The sequence below is a fragment of the Balaenoptera physalus genome, assembly GCF_965194825.1.
Source record: "Balaenoptera physalus genome assembly, chromosome: 1".
Taxonomy (NCBI): Eukaryota; Metazoa; Chordata; class Mammalia; order Artiodactyla; family Balaenopteridae; genus Balaenoptera; species Balaenoptera physalus.
Window position 1 is genome coordinate 5,741,616 of NC_138882.1, and position 18,773 is coordinate 5,760,388.

An 18,773-nucleotide genomic window follows, 5' to 3' on the forward strand; every position below is an offset into this window, starting at 1 on the left:
AAAAGAGTAAATGTTCCTTTTATTTTTGTTATTTGACGGTGCTTTCCGGTAGATAAGAAATAGTAGGTATCAAAGCTTTATGAAAAAATCGTGGCGGAGAATGAGAATCTTAAATTGAGAAAATTCTATCCTACAGCTTATTTTTTCCTAGAAAATTAAAAGAGTGCCATCTTATAGGTGTTAATGGCATGTCTCAGTCATTGTCCTGGAAAGTAGCATGCAACGGTGTTCTTTGAGAATAGCCAATTTAGAGAATAGCCAGTAAATTAGAGAACAGAGAATGAAAATATAATCAAATTCAGCAATTTATTTAGAAAGTTGTGATGGGTAGGTAAATACCTATTTTAAGGTGTAATCGGTGTACGTCTGTGAAAATAATTTTGGCAAGTCTCGGTGAGTGCCATAGTGAGAGGAATAATGGTGTTTCGGGTTCTGGTTTGTCCATGGACTACACTGAGTCTTCACCACTTTAGATTTAACTTTATAAGTGTTGAAAGGAAGGATGCAACTCTAAACGTGCTAGAAGAGATTGTTGTTGATTTTTAAAAACTACTGTAACCGTGAGAGCCTTTGAATCCTGACATTGAATCCCGAAGCCAAAAATGTTGGCATCTTTTGACTACGTAATGACGAAAACTTCTGTTTGGTGACAAATATAGTAAGGAAATTGAATATTCCAATAATAAGCTGGTAGGACTATATTTACAACCACTGTGACAGAGAGTTAATCACCATAGAGTACAATAAGAGAGAGAAACAACCGAATAGAAAAATACGTAAAACATCTGAACAGCATATTCACAGAAGAAATGTGAATAGCATATATATACATATATATGTGTATATATTTTATATATATATATACACACACACACACACACATGCACACCTGTGAATGATTCTCAGCCTTACTAAAGGTAAAAGAAACGAGCACATTACAATGGGCAGAAATGAAAAACTAAAAAAAAATAAGCATGAGGGGAAATAGACATTTCGTGTGCTGCTTGTAGGACTGTAAAATGACATGACTTTTTGACGGGGAATTTAAAAATATCTATCAGATTTTTAAAGTCTCCTTCTCCTTGACTCAGTTAATTCCAGTTCCTGAAATTTAAATCTCAGGAATATTCCCAGTGGTGAGCAGTAAAGTGTGAGCAAAGTTATTTATTATGACATGGTTTATAAGAGCAAAACCGCTGGACGTAGATGTCCCTCAGGAGGAATTGATTAGGTGCTTTATGGCCCGTTCCCCAGGCTCCACTTAGTGCCCCCTCCCTGCCGGAGCGCTGTCTGTGCTGTTCACTGATGCGTTGTATTCCCAGCGCCTACAATAGTGAACTCTTCATAGATATTTGTTGACTAAATACATTAATGAATGAATGACTAGTACAATGGAATATTATTTATCTGTTAGGAAAAATTATACACACAGATACTGACTTGGAGAAATGTTTATGATATATTGTGAAATGATGAAAAGTTTCAAGGTAATATTTATAGTGTGTTCTTACGTTTGTAAAGAACAAGTTATATGTATATATAAATGTATATTTTAAGGAGTAGTCAATAACAGATTTATATATTAATATGTGATTGTATATACTTACAAAAGGATAGATCTCTAATTCTTTTACTTTGTACACTTCAGCATTCATCCACTTCTTGCAGTGAGCCAAAGTAATTTTAATCAGTTTTTCCTGCTCTAAAATTCTGAGAGGTCAGGACTATATAAAGAGCATATTAAAAATGTGTGGGAATTTACCCAGATCACCTTTTGTCAGGTAAGACATCCAGGAGAGGAAATGGTCCTACAAGTGTGTTTTCGTGGAGATACTCCAAAGGCAGCAGCTGGTCGTTGTTGACTAGCAGAATTAAGAATGGGAAGGGAACAGGCATTTCATTCTACATGCTTGAAATTTGGAATCACAGTGCGAAGAATGATCTTTGAAAGAGAAAAAAATATTACTTGTGAGGTGACCTTCCCATCACCATCTTAGAGCCAGATATTAGTGTTTTTCTGTAATTTCAATACAGAATGTTTGACGTGGTGGAAACGCTTTGTGAGAGGACAGGAGAAATGTGACTACACCTACAATTTATTTCCTACTATTTTTTCTCTTCCAACAACACTCAGTTTCATCGTATCCTTAAGATGTAGTAGGAGAAAGTTTGTTTAGTTTCATATAAAACCAAGACTTAGAATTTAAGTAGTCATATTTGGAGGGTTGTGGGAAGGGAAAGTAGAAGTAGCAAACGAATTATTCATGGAATTGGTTGGGGCAATCAGGTCTCTTCATTTAAAGGCTAATTTCTTGAATTCCAGACTGCTGCTTCCAGGGGTTCTGTGAGAGAAGACCACCTCTGCTGGTGTTCTGAGTGTTCACTGGTGGCTGCCAGGGCTTTAGAGTAATGTTTGCATTCAGTGTTTTGGGAATGTCCTGGTCCTCTTAGAATTCAGCCTTAATTCTAAGTCCTAAATTCTAAGGCTTCTTAGAATTAAGCATTAATAGGGCTAAAATTTATTGAGAAAAATCACAAAATACTTGAATAAGCAAGACACAGAAATATATGTCTTTAACCATGCTTTTCTGTTAGCAAAAGTAATATATTTTACTACAGAAAAATTGGAAGAAAATAAAAGAAAAAGAAAATACAGGCACTTATATTTGTAAAACATAACCATTACTTAAATTTTGGTGTTCATTCTAGACTTATTTCCATGGCTTGTTAAGACACATTTATAAATCTTTCTATTGGATAGCAAACTAAATATTTAACTGTAGTGTTTATTCACAGTTGGTAAAGTGAATGAATATATATAGAAGCAGTTAATAAATTGAAAAAGCGTCTATGGCTTTCATATTATCCACTGTAAGTGCTGAGAATTTTTCTACATGCTTAACCTGACAATTGGTCATTTCACTTTTTTTCTTAAAAGTTGAGATTTAGCACAAAGATGATTTCCTTTCTGATTATAGTTTTTAAAATTAGTTACTTATTTCTTTACCTGGAGTATATTATGACTTCCAAATATGAAAAAATTTTAGCATCATTTTCTTGAAGCTGTCTTTTGTGAAAAATTAATGCATTTATATTGAAACATACTGCATTTTTAGTTATTCTGTTGCGAGATAATACTGGATTGATTATTCAGAGGTCATTTTTAGTATCAGTGATTTAAGATTCTTAGATAGAAATTAATAATTTCTCCTGGTGTCTTTATATCCTGTTAAACACTAGATTTTCTTTATTGTGATCAACTATATCTTCATCAAAAAACTTCATTTATTTTACCTTCTAATGTTTGTGTTTTAATGATCTAAATTTTAAAAGAAAAGTATAAATATCTCTTGAGTTTTTGTTGATATTGAACATTTTAAAATATTTTAGGTCCCTAAAGAGTAGTCATAATGAAAATGGGATACATTTAAGGATGTTTAAGATTTTTTAATACAAAGTAAAATTAAATACAAATTGGTAGTAAATTTTCATTAGAAAAGCAAAAAATAACTCTGAGTGTTGGATTTCTTGAAGAGCAAAGACTTTTAGGTTAGAGATGACAATGGTAATACTAATAATAACAAATAAATTAATAGCAACATCATTAAGTGTTTGTTTACTATAAGCCAAGCGTTTTGCTAAGTGATTTATATACATTATTAATAAAAACCATTCTATGCCTTAGAGTTATGAGCTAGAAAATTTTCACATAAAGCTTTAAAGCTACTTTTCATCCTGGATGATGCCATGGTATAAGACTTGAAAGTAATTTAGATTTACCTTAGAGTTCTAAGCTAGAAAATTTGCACACAATGCTCTCAAAACCATGGGTTCTTCTTCTACTGGATTTATGCTATTATGAGTTTTGAAAGTAAGTGTATTTAATTTGTATTTGTTTCATTCACTTTTTAGAAGAAATATTAGAATTCAGGTTTATTTAATATAAAAGTCAATATTTAATTTTGAATTTTTTATGCTTTAGCCTTTTCTATGGCATGTCTCTCCTACTTTAACAAGATTTCAAAAATACCCTGAGATATTGCTAATTTAAATCATGCCATCGTTTGTATTTAGAATTGCTTTCGTATAATAGCAAAAATGCAAGAAATAACTTTTCCCCTAAGTTGATTAGCATAATTTTACAACTATAAAGTTGTCGCCAAGGGTTCACAATGAAATACTTGCATAAGGAAGACAGTTTGGTGTTTGGGGACTCTGTAGTCCTCCCTGCCCCCCTACCCTGTAACTCATACCAAACTTGAGGCTTTCACACTCTTCCTTGAGGCAAGTCCCTTAGAAGCAGAATGTTTCAGTTTTACACATTTTGTGTCAATTTTCCAGACAGAAAAACAGCCTCTAGACATTAGACATTTTTCCAGGGAAAGGCAGTTTCCTTAGTTTTATTTGATTACTCTAAGTTAGGTTCCTGCTGACCACTTAGACTGTTAGTGGTTACCTGACTATTTGACAAAAAACATTTCCTCTCCTTTATTTAACCTTTGACTTTTGGATGTAAAAGTTTTATCAGCTGGATAGTGGAAGCACAAGTGTGAGGGAAGTCTCCCTGCCACTAAGTGGACTCATGGCTTTACATATACATCTGTCCTTTGCCTTATGTCTTTATGAAAAATTAAGGAAATAATCTTAGGAGATTCTTTGACTTTCGTTTTAAAATAATTGGCCTTCATGTGTTTGTTTTACATTTATGTATGTTTACAAGACTATGAGAGTCCCAGGAATCCTTTGTTAAAGAATTACATTTTCAGTTTTATAAAATTCAAGTGAAATATCTTATTTAGTCATTATATGTTGAATACATTTTAAAAAACTCTCTGGGATTTTTGTGTTTGGTCGTACAAAAACAGATTGGGACTGTAAAATTTAGTGAAAACTATTTTAACTTAATGATAATCAGCTTAGGAGCTTATACATTAGTTAAAAATTAATTGCTTTGAACATATGTTGTTTGAAAATTATCTAAGAAACCACAAAAATAAAAAATGAGAATAACATTTCTTACCTGAGCAAGGTAAGCTTGTATAATTTATAATATTTATTTTATATATGTGTGTGTGTATGTATTTTTTTGGCACACGTTTTATCTTTAAAGTGTGCAATGGAATCTTGTTAAAATATTTGAATTATTGACTACTTTGTGTACCCTGGACCATTTTCTTGTCATATAAAAAAGTGAGCAGGACTTCCTGTTGAATAGTTGCTCCATGCCAGGGGTTGTGAATTCAGTTACCTGTAGGGACAAGGTGAGGGCCTAAAATGAGATAAGCAGGTTTGGCTGACAGTAGGAAATTGCAGTGATCCAAATAAATAGCACATGCCGCATCCAAAGACAGAAGCTGTTACCCAGCTTTAGGTATTTGTTGCAAAGTTAAAAAAAAAAAAAAAGTGTAACCAGTATTGCCAGTTCTTTTGATTTTTAAGAGAAGGAATCTAGATTTTTAAGTGAATTATCTGATTTAGAAGTTGGCCACTTACTCAGTTCAACAACAACAATGGTGCGTTGCCCAAACAGAATATGACTGTGGGCTGGATATGTCTGCATGTAGCCAGTTTGCACCCTCCGCTCTGGATGCTGTTGTTTATTTGCAACGGAAAATGTCCCTGTTTCCTTGACATCCTAGGAGCGTGACTAGGTTACAGAGTAGTTCCACTTGGATACAAGTGATGTTTTCATTACAAAAAACATGAATGATATGTACTCTTAAAAAGGAGCTAGGGGGCTTCCCTGGTGGCGCAGTGGTTGAGAATCTGCCTGCCAATGCAGGGCACACGGGTTCGAGCCCTGGTCTGGGAAGATCCCACATGCCGCGGAGCAACTAGGCCCGTGAGCCACAACTACTGAGCCTGCGCGTCTGGAGCCTGTGCTCTGCAACAAGAGAGGCCGCGACAGTGAGAGGCCCGCGCACCGCGATGAAGAGTGGCCCCCGCTTGCCACAAGTAGAGAAAGCCCTCGCACAGAGACGAAGACCCAACACAGACAAAAAGAGAGAAAGAAAGAAGCTTTAAAAAAAAAAAAAAAAAAAGAATGCTCTCAACTTAAAAATACTAAAAAAAAAAAAAAAAAAAAAAAAGGAGCTAGTTATCACCAAGAACCAGTACATGTTCACAAAGCACATTGTGTGTAACTAAACTCAGTTCTTTATGGTGATGGTACTTACTGGTGTATCAGGCAGTGCTGTTGTAGAAATTTGAAAGAGTCTGTCCCATTACCTCTTGTGAACATTATATATAGAGAAAAATGTTGGCTAGACAATAGATAATGCAGTTATTAGTCTTCTTATTGATCGAAATATACTTAGATGTTGATAGATTTATGTTGTTTGGGCAGAGATCTTGTACCATGTTGCAGGCCATATCCTTTTCAAAATTTTTATCCACAGTGATGAACGTATAAGCAGTACTAAAATCTATAATTGGAAGGAATTGCCAATCTGTGAAATGAAAGAATCAAATTAAACAGATGTTTATCTGCTGGGAAATTTGCCCATATGAATAAAATATAATTTAAGAGGCAGAAAGGAAGGTAATGCTCTGAACATTAGTTAAACAAATTTTAGAAGATAGAATTTACTTTAGTGGATAGAAATTATAAGTAGGCTGATTTAAGATTGAACCAGAATGAATGAATTTTGTCACATTTTATGCAGCTTCCTGAAAACATCTGGTCATTGGACAATGTTTATTCAAAGGCTGGGTATTATAGAAGTACATGCCTGTATTGGGTGATTGGTAGACCCCTGAGCGTGTATTGCTCAGTCAGAGTTCTAATCTCAGGCTTGCCATTTGGTAGCTTTGTGAGCCTGGATAAGTTGTTTTACCTTAGTTTAGTCAAATATACATCATAGTATTATTATAAGAATTAAATGAGAGAACACGTATAAAGTACCTAGCGTATTTTCATACATATAGTTAGTGCCTTAGAAGTTTTATTCTCTGTACTTCCAGTTATTTTAATGTGTGGAATCTCTGATTCTTAGATTCTGCTCTCTACTCCCTAGATGGGCATAGACCTGACTAGTAAGTCTTACTGTCCAAACAGAAATAACTAAGCATGATGGAGCCTTAGAGATCACTGTGAGAAATATCTCATAGGTGTAAGCCTTGTTGTAATTGTTAAAAAATTATATTAGTCTGATTTATAGCAGTGATCTATATATAATAGAGTCAAGAGTTGAATGAACATGAGAACAAAATCCAGCATCCCTGTATAAAGAACAAACATAGCCTGGTATCAGGATGTAATGCAGTTGAAAGTATTCTTGGAGATAATAAAAAATAATAGCAATTATAAAATCATACCAAAATACCTAGCACTGTTAAATTTTGAAAAGTAAACTGACTGTTAATCAATTATTAATTCAGTTTGTTTCATTTTCAAAAACAGGTCCATAATCTTTCAAATATATTGTGTTTTTTTGGTATAAACTAGCTTTTTAATGGCAAATTGGATTCCAGTTTGTTTTCATACTTTGAAAAGAAATTGGAAGGGGAAGATAATCAATGAAAAGTAATAATGTAAAGATGAGAAAACCAGAACATTTGGTCTAGAAAAAAAAGATTCTCTCACTTTGCAATAACTTATGAGATATTTATTACATATCTTATTTTTATAGTGAACCAGGAAGGAAGTTTAAACACAGTTCCACATTATTTGAGTAAGGTGAAAATGACAATATAAGGATTAACAGATAGACATGCAAACCACCTAAAGTCAATAAATCTTGCTTTATCTTAAGATTCTTGAGAGTGGGATAGAAACAGACCTGCATGTTCCTTGAATAGATTAGGTCTCATCTCATCTGAGCGTATAGATCTGAATTACATAACACATTGACATTTTCTTGAAATAGCAATTTCTTCAGGTTGTTAAAAGTTGAAATGTGACTATGAAATGACTTCAAATCAAAGAAATTGTACTGTATCCAAGGAACTACAGTGTGTCTTGGCAGGACATCCTCAATGAAAATTATTTCATTGAGTGATAATGAGTATGGAAAATATGATATGGTAATTTGCATGATATTGAGTTGATAATCTAAAAACAGTATTAGTAATGTTTAAGGTTTTTTTTTTGTAAGCAAAAGATACGGTAGAAAGTAGATCAGCTATCTAAGCACTAGGGTTAGAAGAGTTGAGTAATTTAAACGTGAAAATTGAGATTACCTATACTAACTTCTGATTCTCAGATTTTCCCCAAACTGTCAGAGCTTTGGCACATACTCACCCAGGTTTTTCCAGACTCCCACATGAGGCTGTCAGCTTGTTGCAACCCCCTGTCCCAGAAAATCCTACCCAAGGCCCTCATTCCTGTTTCCGTCTGGACTGGTTGCTCGCCAGGCGTTGGCACATTTATCCTTAGACTTACGTGTTCTTCCCTGGAATTCAATTTCTTGTCTCTATATCCCCATATTCCGCCTTTCTGCTTCACTCTTCCATTTTGTCGCTTCCCAAGAATATTATGGAGAAGGTAAATTTTTGAGTTCTAGAAAGACTGAAACTGCTATTAGTCTATCCCCAAACTTGATTGATAGTTTCTCTGGACAAAGAATTCTAGGTTGCAAGGAATTTAACCTCTGCCTTTTGGAGGCATTATCTTCTGACTTCCCAAAATTGCTATTGAGACAGAGGTTCAGGGACGTTTTAGATTTGATGCCTTCGTACGCTACCTGTTTTGCCTCTTTGGAAATTCTTAGGTGCTTTTCTGTCGCCCCTGTTCTGGAATTTCATTCTGATACTCTGGTTTGGCTCATTTATTTTACAGTTACCCCGGTGGCACTTTCAATGTGGAAACTCATGTCTAAAGTTCCGGGATTTTTCTAGTAATTTTTAAAAAGAAATTTTCATTTCTTTTTTCCCCTCTGTTTTTTTTTAGAACCACTATTAGTCAACTACATGATAGTCGAGATTGATACACTGATATTTTAATATTTACTCTTATTTTCTATCAGTTTGTCTCTTTATCCTAGTTCCTAGGAGATATTCGTCATTTAGTTTCTAATCTTTCTATTGATTTTAATTTTTTTCAGCATTTGTATTTTGAATTTCTAAGAACTTGTTTTTATTGTCTAAAAATTTATTTTTTCACTTCTTTCTCCTTTTTTAGATTTCATTTTGTTTAAAAACATTCTGTTCTTCCCGTCTTGTCCCTAGGTTCTTCATGACCTTTTTTTTTTTTTTCTTATTTTTTTCTTAGATTCCATATATATGTGTTAGTATACGGTATTTGTTTTTCTCTTTCTGACTTACTTCACTCTGTATGACAGACTCTAGGTCCATCCACCTCACTACAAATAACTCAATTTCGTTTCTATTTATGGCTGAGTAATATTCCATTGTATATATGTGCCACATCTTCTTTATCCATTCATCTGTCGATGGACACTTAGGTTGCTTCCATATATACACTACCAAACGTAAAATAGATAGCTAGTGGGAAGCAGCCGCATAGCACAGGGAGATCAGCTCGGTGCTTTGTGACCACCTAGAGGGGTGGGATAGGGAGGGTGGGAAGGAGGGAAACGCAAGAGGGAAGAGATATGGGGACATATGTATATGTATAACAGATTCACTTTGTTATAAAGCAGAAACTAACACACCATTGTAAAGCAATTATACTCCAATAAAGATGTTAAAAAAAAATACTAGATTAGAACAATAAAAAAAAAATAAGCATCCTGTTCTTTTTTCAGCTCCTGTGGATATTAATGATAAGTTTTGAAACTTTCACCTGATGTTTGTATTATCTTTGTTTACTTGGAGTTCCTTTTATGTTTGTATTGATGTCTGTATTTCCTCAAATATCTGGTGGTTGGACCATTAATTTATATTTAAGATAGAGGCATTAAACTGAATTAGCATCATTGTATGTGCAGTGGTTGGTTTCACAAGAAAATATAGGGCCTTTGAGGTGTTTTTTTCCTTTGAGAGATTCCCAGGTCAGTGTTTCAGGATCCTTTGGGGGCCAGTCTATTGGCTAATGGTCATTTTCCCTTCTGTTGATACTCAGGTTTTGGTTTTCTCTTTTCTGCAAAGTCAGTTTTTCTTTGCTTGCTTACCATCTTTACAAAGCCATTCACCTGTGTTGCTTTCTATTGCATTTGTCTTGTCCTCATTAATTTATACCCTTTTTATTTATTTATAGTCATTTTAGTGGCATTTCCAAAGGGCACAGAGATAAATGGATGTACTACTCAATATGCTAGATTTAACGAAAAGTTGGTAGATATTTTTAAATATGATAGGCATCTTTTATATCATTACTTACTATTTATAATGATCATTTTAAAGAACTCTATAGCACTCTGCTGAGTAAGGATACTGTCGTTTACCTGACTGTTCTTTTGTTATGACTTTAGGCTACTCCTAATTAAAAAGCATCATTCATGGTCACTAATAAATCAGACATTATATGAAAAAAATGCAGAAAGAATGCTGTTTTTCTAAGCTCTACTCATTGATTATTAAATCTGTTTTGTGTATCTGTACTCTTGTCAGTATAAAATTGTGTAGTAAAAGTATCACACTTTTTTCTCTTAAAAAGTAGTCTGTTGTAGTCATTCTCTGAAGAAAAAAATGAGTATTTGTTAACTGATAATTAACTACACTGGTGTGTTTTGTGATTTACTCTTCTTATATGTGAAAAGTGTACAGTTTAATATACAATTAAAAACTTTGGATAGATTTTAAATATACATACCTTAATTTGAAAAGGAGTACAGATTTTATTTTGTACAATTGATTTTTGGATTTAATATTTTGCTTTCATAAAATTAATTATATTTGTGTCTAGCAAAATGAATCAAAATGATTTTTAAATTATATGTGATTTTGATACTTAAATGCTATTTATAATATTTACAATTTTTAAAATAGGCTTTCTTACTTGTATTGATTTATTTTGAAATTTACCATCCTACGTAAACATCAATTTCTGAAGAATTGATTTAATTAATAAGCACATAATTCTATTTTTATATACTTAATTCAGTAATATTTAAAAAGAAATGATTATATCTTTGTTTTAAAAGCTTTTTAAAATTAGTTTTTATTTGATATTTTCTTATTACAGTGGTTAATTTTTATTCTATGAGTGCTTTTGGTGCACTCATACCTTGCGTACCACGCAATGGGATTAAGTGATTTTCGGTGCTGCTAACATAAAATAGAAGTGTGTAATGAATAACCTTTATAATGGAACTTTGGATTCTGACTACTTTATGAAAACTAATAGTAGATTATATGTAAAATTTTACTGTAACAGTAAAGAGAACATGGGTATAGTTCTTTTTTGCCCTCCAGGATCAACCTGTTTGAAATAATCTAGATTTGATGTTTATTTTGCCATCTTGTTTCTTGATTCTAAATGATACATATATATACACACACACACACACACACACACACATTTTTAAAGTTTTTTTTTTTTTTTTACAGTTACCTGCCATGGTTTGAAGTGTATTACAAGCTTCTAAATACTCTGGCAGATTACTTGGCTAAGGAACTGGTAAGTCATGTTTTTTCCCCATTTTTAAAATTGTGGTAAAATACACCTAACATGAAATTTACCATTTTAACTGTCTTTAAGTGTACAGTTCTGTACCATTAAATACATTCACATTGTTCTGCAGTCATCAATACCATCATCTTTACAACCTTTTTACTTCCCAAATTGAATCTCTCTAACCGTTAAACAGCAACTTCCCATTCCTCCCTGCCCTTGCCAAGTCCCTGGCAACAACCATCGTACTACTTTCTGTCTGTCTGCATCGGACCATGTACCTCGTATAAGTAGAATGATACAATATAGGTCCTTCTGTGACTGGCTTATTTCACTTCATGTTTCAGAGTTCATCCATGCTGTAGTATATGTCAGAATTTCCTCCCTGTTTAAGGGTGAATAATATTCCGTTATTCACACACCACATTTTGTTTATTCATTCATATTTAGATGAACACTTGGGTTGCTTCCACCTTTCGGCTGTTGTGAACAAAGCTGCTATGAACGTGGATGTACAAATAACTGTTTGAGTTCGTGTATTCTTTTGAGTATATACCCAGAAGTAGAACTGCTGAATAACGTGGTAATTCCGTGTTTAACTTTTTGGAGAACTGCCGTAACATTTTCCACAGTGGGTGCATCAATTTACATTCCCACGAGCAATGCACAGAGTTCCAGTTTCCCCATATCCTCCCCAGCAGTTATTTTTTGTTTTGTTTTTATAATGGCCATCCTAATAGGTGTGAAGTGGTATATGATTGTGGCTTTCACGTGCATTTCCCTAAACATTAGCGATATAGAGTCTTTTCATGTGCTTATTGGTCATTGTATATCTTCTTTGGAGAATTATTTATTCAAGTCCTTTGCCATTTTTTAATCATCATGTTGTTGAGGAGTGGGAGTTATTTACATATTCAGATACTAATCCTTTATCAGATATATGATTTGCAAATATTTTCTCCCATTCTGTGGGTTGTCTTTTTACTTTGTTGATAGTGTCCTTTGATGCACAAAAGTTTTTAACTTTCATGAAGTCCAATTTATCTGTTTTTTTCTTTTGTTGCTTTGTGCTTCTGGTGTCATGTCAAGAAATAATTTTCAAACCCAATGTCATGAAGCTTTCTTTTTTTCTTCTAAGAATTTTATAGCTTTAGCTCTTGTATTTATCTGTACATCTTTATCCTTTTTTCTTAAAAATAAAAACAAAACAGAAACTGAAGTTTGCTTTGAATTAATGAACTTCTCTGGGATGATAGTTTGTAAATTTTCCCCTTAATCATTCTTCCTTATTTTAAACAAGGACTAATTTACTAAGATATTAGCTGTGCTATTTGATGTAATTTAATTCAAATAAAAGTTTTTTAAAAAAAAATCTGCAATAATTGCCTGTTGTTGCTTTCTAATTTTGAAATGTAGGGTATATTTTCTGGTCTCTGGCTATCTGCTTAAATTCTTACTTGATACTCCTCCACACTTGAGACTGTATTTTGTTTGGTCATCTGACATTGTGTTTTCTTTGCTTTTAGTTATAGCCTCAGTCTTTCTTTGAACTTTTTTCTTTATCTACACCTAGAATTTTGGTGTTCTTAGTTTTCTTTTCTCTTCTCTCTAGAAATTACTTATGGGCATCTTATACACATTCTTAGTTGTAAGTACCACCATATTCTGATCTCTAAGAATGATCTTTCTGAAACCTGATTATATCGTTTTACTGCTTGCTTATAATCCTCTCAGTGGCTCCTTTTTTTCCTTAGAATAAAATCTAAACGTGTGCTGCTTGACATATTAGAAGCTTCATGATCTGGCATTTGATAGTCCTTCCTGGCTTATCTGCTCCCACTTTTCTACACACAATATACTGTCCACTTATTGGAGCCACTTAAATTTCCTAGAACACTGGTAGAACACTCATCTTTTAAGATTCAGTGTAAATATCTTTAAAAACAGACCTAAACTCAATACAAATACTACTCCAGATACTTTTTATTAAATAGAATTTAAATGTATTATTAATAAATTAAGACACTTCTTTTAGTCTTCTAGTGAGTAATCTCCTAATTTGGCAATCAAATTTTATTATTATAACATAATAGCATGTTTTTAGTGTTTGTCAGAAGTCCAGGGTTTGTGTGCGTGTGCTGTGTGTGTAAACATTTCCCTCTCTACACTTGATGTACTTAATTCTGTGAAATATTCATTAGAAGGTCATTTTACACTTGAACAATTTTATATATAAGCTATTCAGTCATTCATTTTCCTAAGAAAATAACTGGAAATAACAGTATTCAATTATTGCATTGAAAACTCAAAACCAGAATTCTACTTCATGATAGTCTCTTGTTCTTTATGTTTTTGAGTAAACATGTGGAACCAACATTAATTGTATTAGTTGTCCAACTTTTGAATACGTTACCTTCAGAAACTTAATACTCATACTTATTGTATGTCATATGCTCCCTGAGACCATATGTAGTACTGGAATATGTAAAAAAAACATACTGTGGTTTCCTGAAGAGAGGAAGTGAGGGAGACTACATTTGTGTTCCTAATTAGTGGAAAAAAATATTATAAGTTCACAGTATTAATCAATAACTGGAAGTAAATCTATGACTGTAATAATTTTTCTTTTCATTGTTAATTCAGTGCCACAGGGTATTTAGATTGGAATTTAGATTCACAGTCAGTTATCCTTATCTGATCAGCATTAGGCAACTACAAAGGATTCTTAAAAGCTAGACTTTTAAAAAATTTGTTTCCATAAGAATTTTGTATACACAGAACATCAGTATCATCCAGAATATCCTGTGGTATATTTCATTGCTTAAATGGTCAAGTGATGAATGCTTTAGAGTCCTTCTTTTTAGGTCATTCTAAAGAGAATTTCAAATAGGCAGTTTTGGGTTTTTTTAATAGATCTTCATTGGAGTATAATTGCTTCACAATACTGTGTTAGTTTCTGCTGTACAACAAAGTAAATCAGCTATATGCATACATATATCCCCATATCCCCTCCCTCTTGCGTCTCCCTCCCATCCTCCTTGTCCCACCCCTCTAGGTGGTCATAAAGCACCGAGCTGATCTCCCTGTGCTATGCAGCTGCTTCCCACTAGCTATCTATTTTACATTCGTAGACGTAGAGAATGGACTTGAGGACACGGGGGAGAGGGGGAAGCTGGGGTGAAGTGAGAGTAGCATTGACATATATACACTAACGAAAATACGCAGTTTTGAGTACACACTTTTGCAAGAATTTGTAGAGATCTGAATTATTAAGTTTTCATAGTCAAGTTATAAGAGAAATTGTGAGAAGTCATGTGTGTCTTGTATCCATATCCCTTAAAATGAATGATTAACTTCTTTGAACAACTGCCTTAACCTTTGGTTTATTCTCCCAACATAAACATTTTAAGAGAGAATAAAAATAACTATGTATATGAGAAGCTACCTTCACGTATTTATTACTTCATTTGTATGTGTAATTCAGAAAAGTGAGTGTGCACATCAAGGTACATTATTACTGTACAAATCCCATAAAGTAGATGTGTTATATATTTTACGTAATCCCATTTATCATGGGGCAAGTAGTAACTAAGAGCTACTTAGAAAAGAAGTATTTAGAATATTTGCATCTTGCATCAAAGTTGCATCTTAGTACAATAATCTTACTTAAATTGTACCTATTTCTTAAAAACTAGGTTTGTGATTTTAAAATTAAAATGGGAAATGCAAGCGTTCCTCTGCACTAAATAGTTAGCCAAGTTGTGAATGCAAAGGAAAAGTTCTTGAAGCAAATTAAAAGTACTACCTGAGTGAACACATGAATGGTAAGAAAGCAAAACAGCCTTATTGCTGATATGGAGAAAGTTTTAGTGGTCTAGATAGAAGATCAAAGCAGCCACAACATTCCTTTAAGCCAAAGCCTCATCCACAGCAAGGTCCTACCTCTCTTCAACTCTGCGAAGGCTGAGAGGGGCGAAGAGGCTGCAGAAGGAAAGACTGAAGCTGGCAGAGGTTGCTTTAATGAGGTTTAAGGAAAGAAGCCATCTCTTTAACATAAAGTGCAAGGTGAAGCAGCAAGTGCTGATGTAGAAGCTGCAGCAAGTTATCCAGGAGATCTCCTAAGATAATTAATGAAGGTGGCTGCACTAAACAACAGATTTTCAGTGTAGAGGAAACAGCCTTCTATTGGAAGAAGATGCCGTCTAGGACTTTCATAGCTGGAGAGGAGAAGTCAGTGCCTACTTTTCAAAGCTTCAAAGGATAGGCTGACTCTCTCCTTAGGGGCTAGTGCAGCTGGTGACTTTAAGTTGAAGCCAGTGCTCATTTATTATTCCGAAAATCCGAGGGCCCTTAAGAATTATGCTACATCTGCTCTGCCTGTGCTCTGTAAATGGAACAACAAAGCCTGAATGACAGCACGTCTGTTTGTAACATGGTTTACTGAATATTTTAAACCCACTGTTGAGACCTACTGCTCAGAAAAAAATTCCTCTCAAAATGTTACTGTTCATTGACAGTGCACCTGGTCACCCAAGGGCTCTGATGGAAATGGACAACAAGATTATTGTTTTCTTCACGCCTGCTAACACAACATCCATTCTTCAGCCTGTTGATCAAGAAGTAATTTTGACTCTTATTTATTATTATCATTATTTTAAATTTATGTTTATGTTTATACTTATTGTATTTATCATTTTTAAATTTATTATGAAGTCTTATTATTTAAGAAATACATTTCGGGAGACTGTAGCTGCCACAGATAGTGATTCCTCTGATGAATCTGGGCACAGTAAATTGAAAACCCTCTGGGAAGGATTCACCATTTTAGATGCCATTAAGAACACTTTTGGTTCATGGGAAGAGGTAAAATATCAATATTCACTGGAGCTTGAATAAGTTGATTCCAACCCTATTGGATGACGTTGAGTTGGGGGGATTCAAGACTTGACTGGAGGAAGTGACTGCAGATGTGGTAGAAATAGCAAGGAAATGAGAATTAGAAGTGGAGCCTGAAGACGTGACAATTGCTGCAATCTCATGATAAAACTTGAACAGAAGAAGAATCGCTTCTTTATGGATGAGCAAAGAAAGTGGCTTTTTGAGATGGAATCTGCTCCTGGTGAAGATGCCGTGACGATTGTTGAAATGACAACAAAGGATTCGGAATATAACATGAGCTTAGTTGCTGAAGCAGCAGCAGGGTTTGAGACGATTGACTCCAATTTTGAAATAAGTTCTACTGTGAGTAAAATGCTATCAAACAGCATCGCAGACTGCCGATGAAAGGGAGAGTCAGTGGATGCAGCAAAGTTTATTGTCTTGTTTGAAGAAACTGCCACGGCGGCCCCACCCTTCAGCACCCACCAGCCTCATCAGTCTGCAGCATCAACATCGAGGCAAACCCTCCGCCAGTGAAAAGATTCCGACTCGCTGAAGGCCCAGATGATGGTTAGCACTGTTTAGCAATAAAGTATTTTAAATTAAGGTATGACATTGTTTTTTTTAGACATAATGGTATTGCACATTTAATATACTACAGTGTAGTGTAAACATAACTTTTATACGCACTAGGATACTGAAAAATGCATGAGACTCACGTTATTGCTGTATTTGCTTAATTGCGGTAGTCTGGAGCTGAGCCCGCCGTATCTCCAGGGTCTGCCTGTATATAACACGTCTGCAGTGAGTAGGCACAGTGATTGATTTTGTCAAGTAGTTTTAATTGTATTTACTTAGTTCCTATTTTATTTATAAAAATGTACTTTTTTTTTTTTTTTTTAACTCTAGGAAGATGATTTGAATGAAACTCTCAAATCACTCTATAACCAGCCAGTACCAAAGGCAAACACTCCTGTCAATTTGAGTGTGGTAAGTATTGAGTCAGTAATTGATGTTTGGAGTCACAGCAGTTTAGAAACTCTGCTGAGTCACCACCCATGCTCCCAGGAAGACTTTAATGCCTGTACTGACATTACTACATGGTGATATTGAGGCTTTCTGACATGCTTTAACTATCATAACATGATATGATAGATGTATACTTCGGTAGTTGTTAAATCACAGATTTTTAAATTATATGCTAAAAGTTACCAAATATCTGAGAATATTTTGATTGCAAGGAACATTGATTTTCAGGTAAAATCTATCCATAATAAGGAAATACACACCCACAGCCACACAAGTATACAATACCAAATACCCTTCATAAAATGAAAACAGTACATAATAAGTATTGAAAATGTACTATATAACCAACTATATGATAAAGATTCTGGGTTAAAAAACTCTTTCTTTCCCCATACTTCAATACGTCTTTTAGTATAATCACCAAATACTGGAAATATGATTAAAGTTTCTCAAAGCAGTAAGGCTGTGGTGGTATAGATTATTTACCACTGAAACTTTTAATGAACTGTACCGTCTATAACTAAAATCACCCTGGTACTTTGGGAGGCTTTGTAAGTGTTCAAAATTAATAATCACAAAATATGAATGTTTTCGTTAATTTTCTTCATTAATTTGGCATATAATGGAATGTCAAAATTTACCTATGTTGATTTTGGTTCTTCCAAAATAACAATAAACTGTTCTAATTAAGGAAGGAAAATATATAATGATGCAAGAGAAATTGAAGGAGAAAGCAATTTGAAATGTATGTAATCGTGCTAATAGGTCTTTTGCTGTTTTTTTTTTTTTTAACATCTTTATTGGAGTATAATTGCTTTACATTGGTGTGTTAGTTTCTGATGTATAACACAGTGAATCAGCTATACATATACATATGTCCCCATATCTCCTCCCTCTTGTGTCTCCCTCCCACTCTCCCTACCCCACCCCTCTAGGTGGTCACAAAGCACCGAGCTGATCTCCCTGTGCTATGCGGCTGCTTCCCACTAACTATCTGTTTTACATTTGGTAGTATATATAACTCCATGCCACTGTCTCCCTTCGTCCCAGCTTACCCTTCCCCCTCCCCGTGTCCTCAAGTCCATTCTCTACGTCTGCGTCTTTATTCCTGTCCTGCCCCTAGGTTCTTCAGAACCTTTTTTTTTAGATTCCATATATATGTGTTAGCATACGGTATTTGTTTTTCTCTTTCTAGGTCTTTTGGTTTTTTGCAAGATAAGGAAATTGTTAGCCTTATTTCCTTCTTTCTTTGGTAATAACCTTCTTCTTGCGTAGATTTCCCCCTGTGATTTTGTTTGATCACAGTGCTCTCCTCTGTGGTTTCCTTCTTGATATTTCTAGTGGCAGCAGC

At 34.2% G+C, this 18,773-nt stretch overlaps 1 protein-coding gene across 8 annotated transcripts in view; it reads left to right on the forward strand.

Annotated features, from left to right (window-relative positions):
- Window positions 1-18,773, forward strand: part of DENND1B (DENN domain containing 1B) — a gene marked incomplete at its 3' end in the record, with an annotated part of 254,700 nt that overhangs the window by 102,109 nt on the left and 133,818 nt on the right. For 7 of the 8 annotated variants that reach the window (XM_082425576.1, XM_082425578.1, XM_082425579.1 and 4 more), the window contains 2 exons: window positions 11,452-11,521; window positions 17,303-17,383. In XM_082425576.1, coding sequence (XP_082281702.1) covers window positions 11,452-11,521; window positions 17,303-17,383 — 151 coding nt within the window. Of the gene's footprint in view, window positions 1-11,451; window positions 11,522-13,121; window positions 13,164-17,302; window positions 17,384-18,773 lie in introns of those variants that run through there. The other variant, XM_082425582.1, reaches the window with a different exon arrangement.